The sequence below is a fragment of the Lepidothrix coronata genome, unplaced genomic scaffold (genome assembly GCF_001604755.1).
Source record: "Lepidothrix coronata isolate B3197 unplaced genomic scaffold, Lepidothrix_coronata-1.0 Scaffold57, whole genome shotgun sequence".
NCBI lineage: Eukaryota > Metazoa > Chordata > Aves > Passeriformes > Pipridae > Lepidothrix > Lepidothrix coronata.
In genome coordinates, this window is record NW_016690237.1 from 781,840 (window position 1) to 792,346 (window position 10,507).

At 37.9% G+C, this 10,507-nt stretch overlaps 1 protein-coding gene across 8 annotated transcripts in view; it reads right to left on the minus strand.

The window, feature by feature from the left end:
- NALCN (sodium leak channel, non-selective) overlaps positions 1-10,507 on the minus strand; it is a 223,564-nt gene that overhangs the window by 101,119 nt on the left and 111,938 nt on the right. For 7 of the 8 annotated variants that reach the window (XM_017816709.1, XM_017816710.1, XM_017816706.1 and 4 more), the window contains 2 exons: positions 5,692-5,859; positions 1,106-1,297 (listed from right to left, as the gene is read on the minus strand). In XM_017816709.1, the coding sequence (XP_017672198.1) occupies positions 1,106-1,297; positions 5,692-5,859 (360 nt within the window). The remainder of the gene's footprint in view (positions 1-1,105; positions 1,298-5,691; positions 5,860-10,507) is intronic. The other variant, XM_017816712.1, reaches the window with a different exon arrangement.

The following is a 10,507-nucleotide window of genomic DNA, read 5'->3' on the forward strand; positions in this document are numbered from 1 at the left end:
AAGCATTCCTGTACTAATCAAGAACAACATAAAGATATAAATCACGTATAGACATATTTTATATAAATTTTGTGGTTAATATTCACACTTGTGGGCATGAATCTTCTTTCTGTAACATGCTAGAGTACTGTTAAGCCATATGCTGTTGTGTCACCATCACAGTGCATAGGTAAAATTTCTCTATATTCCCTTGACAGCAGAAATAGAACACCTCACTCAAAGAAAGACGGCCTTCACTACAGAAGGACTACAGGAAGACTGTTATACCCAGAAAATACAATTCTTTTATCTATACATACGGAGATAAACTGCTTCATGGTTCTCAGAAGGAAAGGAAGATCACTAATGTAATAAAAAATATGACAGAATGTGACTTGGTTTTGGCTGGGGTAGAGGTAATTTTCTTCCTAGTAGCTGGTACAATGCTATATTTTGGGTTTAGGATGAGAATAATGTTGATAACACTCCAATGTTTTAGTTACTGCCAAGCAGTGCTTGCTCAGAGACAAGGCCTTTTCTGCCTCTCACCTCACGCCACCAGTGAGCAGGCTGTGGCTGCACAAGGAGCTGGGAGGGGACACAGCTGGGACAGCTGACCCCAACTGACCACAGGGATATCCCATACTCTATGGCATCATGGTCAGCATATAAACTAGGGGGAAAGCTGGCTGGTGGCTGCAGATCGGAAACTAGCTGGGCATCGGTCAACGGATAATGATCGATGGCAATTTGTGCCACTTATTTTATATATTCTAATGCTTTTATCATTATCGTTTTCCCTTCCGTTTCTGTCGTACTAAAATTTCTTTATCTCAGCCCATGAATTTTGCTTTTTTAAATTTTTTTCCCAATTCTCTCCCCCATCCCAGTCAGAGGGAGGATTGAACAAGTGGCTGTGTGAAGTTTAGCTACTGGCTGGGTTAAACCACGACAGAATCACAGAATTATTTAGGATAGAAGAACCTTTAAGATCATCAAGTCCAATCATTAATCCAACACTGCCAAGTTCACCATCAATGATAAGAAAATATCAATGATAAGAAAATAATAACAAGTAATGAGTAATCATTTTGAGTAATTAATGAGTAATGCTTTTTATACTTGCCCGTGGAAAGGTTGTAAATCTATCCAGTTCTTCCACAAAGCAAAACATCTGTAAACTGATTGCTGACATTACGATTAACAGGCTGGCAGTAAATACTACCAAACTCCCAAGTTTTTTTCCTGGTCCAAATATCTTGTAAACAAAATCCTCCAAAGCAGGAGAAATCTTTATAAGCCGAACTACTCTAAGAACCTGCACAGAAAAAGAAAATACAACTGTATCAATGATTTGATTACCACATTAATCAAAACTTTTCAAAATATCAGATAGTCACGGCCAAAAATGGACTTGCAGCCCTGTAGTCCAATAAATATTAGGTTGACATCACTTGTAACAGATGACAAGTTGTGTTAGGTTAAAAAGATAAGACACAGAACATAAGCAGCATTTAAGCATATAGGCATGGGATGACAGCAGAAGTCTTGATAGTACAGGCATGGGAGGACTGAAGGACCCCAAGGCTGTAAACAACTCGCAGATCACTGAGTCATTGCAGAAATGGAATTGGGTAAAGCTGGTTTTGAGGTAACAATGGGAACAAAGACATAGGCAAAACATATGACAGATAGTAAATCTGAATGTAATGTGGAATTAGAGACCGATGGAGGCTTATAGTGTGTTAGCAAATATAAGAATGGCTCCAGGCAGGGGTCCAAGCACATCAGTCTAGATTTAGCAACTTAGAATCTACTGCAGTGCTAGTAAATTGCTCTGGTTTGATTAGCATCACTTCTAAAAATTCATACTTATTCTAAGCGGACAGGCTCCTGAACAGTCTTTGAAGAAACCTCTGCTTTGAGCAGCCAGCTAGATGAGATTACTTTGAAAGGCCACTCCCAAACTAGATTTTTCTATGATTCTATAATGTTTGTTGTACCAGGTTACATATTCACATAAAGAACTGCCAAGTCTTTCCATTTCAGTGATCAAAGGCAAAATTGTTTGGCATTGTGTACTATGTAACCTAGCAAATTTGGTAATGAACATATTTTGCTATTTCATATTATATATAACATGGGAAATTTTGGGTGGCATTTCTCAGTATCAGAGGAAAAAGCAATGTGTGCCACTGACATATCTGATACCTTGCAGCAAAACTTTGATCATGTGTGGAACTCCTGACCCATTTACTGCTGAGTCTACTTGAAAGAGCTGTTTATTCTCCTATTTCTGCTACTGATGGTGGCACAGTGACATGAATATCAGTATCAACAAGAGGCAGTGGCAACAACAGTAGTTGCTGAAGACAACAGACAGCAGCATATGGGGCAACTGAGATTCTGCAGTTCTTTGGGAGAAAAAGACCCTCTAGCCCAAGGTATCATCTGGATTTCCACAAGAATCATATTGCAATCAAAAGGTAGGAATTACAGTGCAGTTATTGGCTGAACTATGTGCAAGTCAAATACAATTACTATGCTGTTTTTGGAGAGAAAATAAGTATGACAGTTGTTCACAGAATGAGATCACTGTACTTTGTAGCTTGCTAAATAGTGTACACCTTTGGATTTTGCATGAAACTCATCTCCCTACCCATTTGTAAGGTATGCAGAATATGCTTGTCATTTAGACTTTACTGCAAAAGGGGAGGGAGAGAGAGAAAGTCGACTCAAGAGAGCAACTTATTCCAAACATAGGAGATCCCTCGTGTGAGATGGGATGAGTCTCCACTGTCTTCAGTGGTAAACAAGAGTGCCAGATCAGAGGTTAGACTAGACTTTCATAACATTAGCACAAAGTGAGATAAAGTCCTTTCTTTCATATAGGTACTGTGGTTACATTACATGAAACTGGATACCAAGGCAGACAGCGAGATGAGGGAGATTTCCAAGTACTATGAATATGTAAATATGGTGCCTTCTTACTTACAAGATTTACTCATGGTGTAAATGTTAGCTCTGTTCCCATCAATACTGGTTTCAATACAGACCCCAGTGAGGTGAAGATTTCATGCTAGTCAGTATTCTGTTTTAGATAAATGCAATTATCTGCCTTACTTTTTTCCCCTTTCTTTGGAGAACTTTATTGACCTTTAAGCAACACACTAATCTTATTGATACTATTTGGTTTATTCATTTATTTTCATTAGGTGACAAATTGAATTTAACAAAAGTACACTCTAATGAACATTTATGCATTTTGTGTAATTGGATTGCAAATTGTATTAAATTTGGGAGCTGTGGAAGACGCACTATTTGGATTAAATATAAAGATATGTTAAAGAACAAATCAAAATGAATAATACAAAAGAGGAACCACAGCTTTGTTACAAAGAATGGCTGCATCTCCTACAAGGTATGATAGTTATTCAGAAAATGACTCAGCCATATTTTCCCCAAGCAGAAATACAGTACCATCTCTTCAGTCCACTATAGGTCAAATTCTGTTTAAATCTCTCCCTTTTATGCTGGTTCATTACAGATCTCTGCAGAAATATGCAAAATCTGTCATTTCTCCACTAGTTTTGTGCCCTATGGATTATTGCCATGTAACAGCTCTTTGCTGTAGTCTTTCACAGAGGACTTTCCAAAGTGTTTTGAATAAATGCACAGTGAATGCAAGAAAGATAAGAGGGACAGTGGACAGTAGCCAGTGTAGTAAAGAGTGAATGATGTGTTGGCAAAAGGTAATGGTAAAGACCAATGAATAATGCAAACTGAAATATATGCAAGGAAGACTAGACATGCCAAACAATAAATCTGCTCGCTATCCTGGAATGTGTCAAGTAAGACTTCTGTTTCCAGTAATCTGTTTTATTCACTGACAAGGAACACATTTAACCTGTCATCATGAATACCTAAAGGCCTGGAAATCTGCCTAACATCAAGATGTATTCATGCGAAAAAGACTTTTTGACCTTGGTTGATTTGAAAATGTGTTATCTAGCTTGCCCAGAACTTAATTGCAGAGGAATACAGTGTGTACCTCCCTTGCAAGTTGACATCAAAGGTATTCAACCTTCCTATCCTTTGCCTCTTAGGGGTTTTGGATTGCAAAATAAAACCCAAATCTTTCAGTGTAGCAGGTATTTTTGCTTGTAAAATATGTGTCTTTCATACATTCTGGAAAAAAAAAATCACATCTTGGAATCTTCTGTCATAAAAGCTAGCACGTTGTAATTAAACAAACACCACCTCAGCTCCACAAAACTAATTAAATCCATTAAAAAGAAAATACTTATTATTTTATTATCAACATCTGGCTACATTTTAATTACACTTTCAATCCTATAAGTTAGTGATGATGTTCCCCATTTAGTCCAAAATGTTCATAAGTTATACTTAAAATTCTTAGAAAGAAACCACCAGTCATAAGTGGACTCTTCCCTAATAAATATGGACCAACTATTAACCAAGTTGCTAACTTCTTTAACTGAGATCTCCCAGCTATGTTCCCTCTGTGCTTTTGACACAGCAGTGCAATGGGATAGTCCTGACAGATCATCCTTTCTTGCAGGTTAGATGTACCATGCTGCACTGAGTAACCATATTTTACATATTTGGACAGCAAAATCAATGCTATAATGATCTAAAAGTCTTCAAATAATATCAGGTGAAAGCAAAATAGATTTTTTTCACCTGAAAGCTTTCTTGAGCAGGTTTGTAGAATCATTCAGAAAAAATACAGGATGACATTTGCAGAAATCTGAAAAGACCATTATACTTCAACCCACACTTGGGGAGTACTCATAGTATGTGTCACTATAACTAATCAAATTGATTGACAGGACTCTGTTGGACAATTTATTATTTTCTTTTATTAATTATTACTTATTCACCATGCCAATCCATTGTTGAATAATGATATGAATCCTTTATTATATATATACTTAAAATTCCCTTTCTTTAGCACTATAGAATATAACACATTGTAATAAATCCCAGTGCTTTCTCCCAAAACTGGAGCAATCCCAGGCACTTCAGGGAGGATGAATGGGGAATTAGTTGGGCTGACTGACAGGCAGAATCAGAAGCCTGAATTAACAAGTCTTTTTTTTGTCTCTCTTTCCCACTCTTCCACAAAGTGAAAATGTAGGAACAGCCTCAAGAAACGCACTTTCCCTCTAGATAAGGAATGGCTGAGGAGCTTAAAACCCAACTCTAAGAAGATTCTGGAGAAATGACCTCAGAAGACCCACAGTAACTGGAGCAGAGCCTCTTAGTTAGGCATGTGACTGTCACAGAGATGATTTGGAGGAGCAACAGCAAGTGTACTGAGAACTCCGGGAGACCAGCCAGGAAAACAGTGGTGGACACTACAGGAAGGCAATGTTGTAAACAGCTGTATACAGGGTCAAGGCTCAATGAAAGACAGTGAAGAAACTAATCCAGAACTTACTGAACAGTGCAGCTCAGATAAGAAATGGGAGTTACTGAAAACAGAAAGGATTTCTCAGCAAAGTTAGAAAGAATCCTATTTCTGTAAATCCACCCAATGAACACAGTTAAGAACAGAGAGATTTGTTATCTTAAAGTTATTCTCAAAATGAGTCAATACTGTGAGAAAATTGACATTTGTGTGAAATGTTGATGGGTTAATGTTTTAAAGTGATATATAGGGAAAAAAGTAAAAGTAGATGATCATACCTGAAAATATGTAAATTGAGAATGATAGAGGTCTGGATAAATATGGAGAGTAGTTCCAATTACAAGCAGCAATTCAAACTTGTGAAGAGATGAGCTGATGTATCCTGTGAAACCCAAACACCAGATCTTCAGGAGAGCTTCTAAATCAAACAGAACTGTGAAAGCAACCTAGATAAATACATAAGACAAGAAAGATGCATTCAAAACACTGAGTTAAATTAGAAGTTTTTATGTCATGATGTCTATAGAGGCTTTGTAGGGCAAAAATAAAGATCTTCATAACATTTTACAAAACCAACCATATTCTAAACAAAATAAACAATAATAGATTTCACTTTATGAAAATTTCCAAAGACTCGATGCAGACAGGTAGATTTCATGGATTGGAAAGCATGAAATAATAAATCAATCCAGCTGATCTTTAAGTTTATGTACACATATAAAAAGGAAAATATGAAGAGATTTATTTTTTCAAAATACAAAGCAATATAGACAAGCCGTCTGAAGAATTTTAAGAGACCTCAGGAACAAATCACAGTTTAAGGCCTCTAGTTTGAAAATTGCTATTTCAATTTCCAAAAATATCCATAGAAATATGACAGTCAAAACAGGTAGCAAAGAAGTAATGGGACTTAAACACCTAAAACAAATTTAAAAAAGAGACGAAATTCAAATTTAGTCCAGAATTGGTTAATTTTCACAAAGATGTTAAAGAAGTTGTGCCTAGTAGGAAGTTACAAGAGAAGAAATCTACTTGTAAAGATTGAATTTGGGGTTCTTCCAGAGGTTTTGAAATATTTGCACAGTAAAATGCAGAATGTTCAGCTTGGACAAAAGGAGACAATTTTGAATAAGTTTACATCTTCAAAATTTATTTTCTCTTACTTCTCTCACTACCGAAAATACATCTGCCTAGACACACTTCTTCCTCACATACCTTCTTATTTTACCACTGTATGCACTCTAGATGCTCTCTCCCTCACTCTCCAACAGCCAGGAAACCCAATGGAAAAGATGCTTTTCCTTGCCTCAGAAATGTTCCTCTCTGACCCTTTACACATGTTGGGGCTTAAAAGAGACACTAAAATAACATTAGGTCACATCTAAATACAACTAATACTTTCAAAGTGCAGTACAAGTATTAAGGAAAAACAGCTTAAATCTCCTTTGAGAAAAAGCATTATTAGTCTCTTAAGATGGAGAGACTAATTGACTGTGAATCATAAGATTTACTAGATTTGGCAGGGTATAAAAAATTTAGAGACTAACATTTTAACTTTGAATTGACAGTGACAATCTCTGGGATGTTGCCTTAAGTACTTATGTTATTTAAAATTTAAACTCTACAGTCCATCAAAAATATATTTATCAACATAAAAGAGGGAAGTTGTGAGATAGCTAAAAAAATTTTACTTATTTTATGTGTACAGGACTGCCACAAGAAGGAGTGGAGATGGAAATTAAACGCTGAAGTTTATGTCCTATGTTTATTCCCCTAGTCCACACACCTATTTAAAAGAAGTGCTACCAGCTATATCATACAGCTTCCTCAAGGCATGAAAAATAGTTATCAGGCTTCAAATGTCGTCTGAATGATTAAATCAAGGCAAAATGCTTCACAGCACTCCAAAAATCTCTTCACATTAGGAAAGAAAGACTACTAGAAGTATTTGCGTGCTTTCAGTCATGGGGACAATGCAGGGACACTTTCAGGCTCTTATTCTCAAATGGATCTGGCCAGTTTTTCAGCCTGCGCTCTGGGATCTCAAAGAGCTCTAGGAGAACAATGAGCCAAGTCTGAAGAGACTACTTCTTTACATGAAAATCTCTATCTAAGACACAAGGTAAATATTTTATTAAAAAATCTTAAAAGTAAAGCTCACTTTTAATGACAACACATCTAACTGAGTCCTGAAAGAGAAGAGGGTCAAAGTAAGAAAAATGGAACACTGGGTAGAAAGCAGCTGGGATTCAGCTCAGAGCAGGTGAAATAGCCATCATCATGGCTAGGCTTTGCGAACGAAGATTTGGGAAGGGCTCTACCCACATTTGCTACAAACACGCTGGTGGCTAAAGAGGCCAATGCGAGACAGACAAGTCCGGTTGCAAAAGGCACAGCAGAAAGACTCCTTGGATGGTATCGGCAAGACACAATTCTTTCTGCGTTGTCTTTTCTCCTCGAGAGTGATCTTGTGTGCCTTCTCAAAAGCATTAGCAGCGTTATAGTGTGTCTCCAGGCCTCCTGACTGGAGCCCAGAATAGACGAATGATGAAGATCAATATGGCCAAGGCTGAGACGTTGTTTCAGGGAGTCCTTGTATCTTCTCTTTGGGGCTCCTCTCTTGCGGCAGCCGGTGGCAAGTTCACCATATAGCAAGATGGTGGTCCTCCATCCTGGAGACGTGTCCTGCCCAACACAGCTGTGTTCTCAGCAACATGGCCTCAATGCTTGTAAGTGCTGCCTGTTCTAGAACAGACATATTAGTCACATAATCTGACCACTGGATGTTTAGGACTGTACACAGACAGCGTTGATGGAAGCATTCTAGGAGTCGCAGGTGGTGGCGGTAGATGACCCATGATTCGGATCCATATAAAAGAGTAGACAGCACAATGGCTCTGTAAACACTGATCTTTGTGCTTTTCTTCAGGTGTTTATTTAGCCAAACTCTTTTATGGAGTTTTCTGAAAGCTCTATATGCCTTTGCTAACCTGTTGTCTATCTCTCCTTTGATCTTACCGTCCGAGGAGACCACTTAAATACACACATATACACTTCAGAGCACATAGTCTTCCTATTAGAACAAGACTAACAAATATGATGTTCAGTGTATTTTAATTTATTCTAAAAATGTGTGGGCAGGATCATTTGCATTTCACATGCTTGTCAAATCAATTCAAACCACTGGCACTTAAAAATGTATCAAATGGTTTGCATAACATTTGATTACATTTATACACCTGTCTTCCTGCTGACAGAGATTGTATTTTTTTCCTTCCTTGTAATTAATTACAGGAGAAGATTCAGAATATCTGACTAGAACTTTTTGTTAGATGTGAAATGTAATACAACTTTATAGTTTTGTGGTTTTTTTTTTTAAAGCTCAAATAATTCCTTTCATTGCTGTAGAGACATGGGAAAAGCAAACTCAGATATGAAGCCAGAGCAGACCCACAGAGAAAAAGCAGGTATAACACATGAGCAGCCACTGAGCAGCCACTCTACATCAGGTTGCTAATTTTGCAAAGAGGAGCTAAACGTAATGGGCTGTTTCTCTGAGAGCTACCTCCCATTTGATCAGCTTCCACCTGGAAGCTTTATGGTATTAATGGCACCTTCAGCAACATTACGTTTCGCCAGCAGCCACTTAACAGGTTTTTTTTTCAGAGGCAGAGTTCAGTATCAGTGAAAACTCAACAGTGACAGACTCAGTTTGTTTTCTTTGTAACAGTGGCTCATTTGAAGGGTTATCAAGCTGTCGGGAAAGACAAGGATTCTTCCCAGCAGGACCAGTGGGATTAAGGGCACAGACCTCTCACACTTCTCTCACTACCAGATTTGACATAGCACTCAATCCGTCCTTTATCCAGGACAGGGCAAAGTCAGCAGTGCAAGGGGACAGGCTACAGAAGGAATCTAGGAGGAACTGTATAAGACCTGGTTTTGAACTCTGGTGTCCAGACACTTTCAAGCAATATTTGCGGAAATCTTACACATCTCTAATAAGACTATTAGCCTGTAACATGTTTTAATGGAAGACAATGTGGGAGATGCATATAAACCAAACATCCATCTCTATTCTGTGTAGGTATTGAGCAGTTAAAGCCAACATCCTTATTAAAAATTACCGAAATGAGTTTGAAGCCCTACTCTTTCCAGGTTCTCAAATACTGCACTGGGGTTTTGAGTAATCCTGTTAAAATTCTGTTTTTGCTTAATCTGCAGGGCTGATGTATAAAAGTTGAAATGCCTGTCAGAACCTCTTATTTACTACTAGGTATACAAACTTATGCAAAGTTTAGAATTAATTTTATCTTCTCATATATCTTTTGCCTTCTTAAGTCTGTCTTCTCTTTCCAACAATGAAAACAAGTTTCTTTTCTCAGTATTGGGCATCGCAATAGCTTCACTTAGATTTGTCTACTGAGCTTAAGCAGATGTATTTCTACAGTTCCAGACCACTAAAATGTCTGATCCAGAGAACGGACCAAGAGAGCTGTTTTCTTAGACATATCTGCTCCTAAAGCCAGCAGCTCCCAAGATGACTTCTGGAAAACGTAACAGAAAGCCATGCTTGCTGTAATTTATCTGGCCATTATCTGCTCCTAAAGCCAGCAGCTCCCAAGATGACTTCTGGAAAATGTAACAGAAAGCCATGCTTGCTGTAATTTATCTGGCCATTTCCTTTAGCAAGGGGAATCCTCACTGCTGTTGACTGCTCAAGTCAGCTCCCACTGAAGGGAAAGCTTTCTGCAGCCTAGTCTAATGGAAAAGACAGAGCAACAGCAGTGCATTCTGCTCCAACCAGTCTTCTTCACCAAGGAAACAAAGTAGCCACTGTGGAATAATCTGCATTGTTTCAGTATTCAGCCTCCTCAAGGCTCTTAAAAAACATTTTCTTTGTTCACCCTGTACTGGAAAGAACAAGTTTCGCAATAACCAAGTAGGAAATGACACCCGTTTATCAATTCCTCCTCTCTCCCACTATTTTTTTACTCTTCTGCTGTTCTTATACATTCCTTTATACCTCCTTCTATAAGATACTAGGGTTTTGTTCTTGTTTGATTTTTACAGTGCCTCTAATAAAAGCATAGC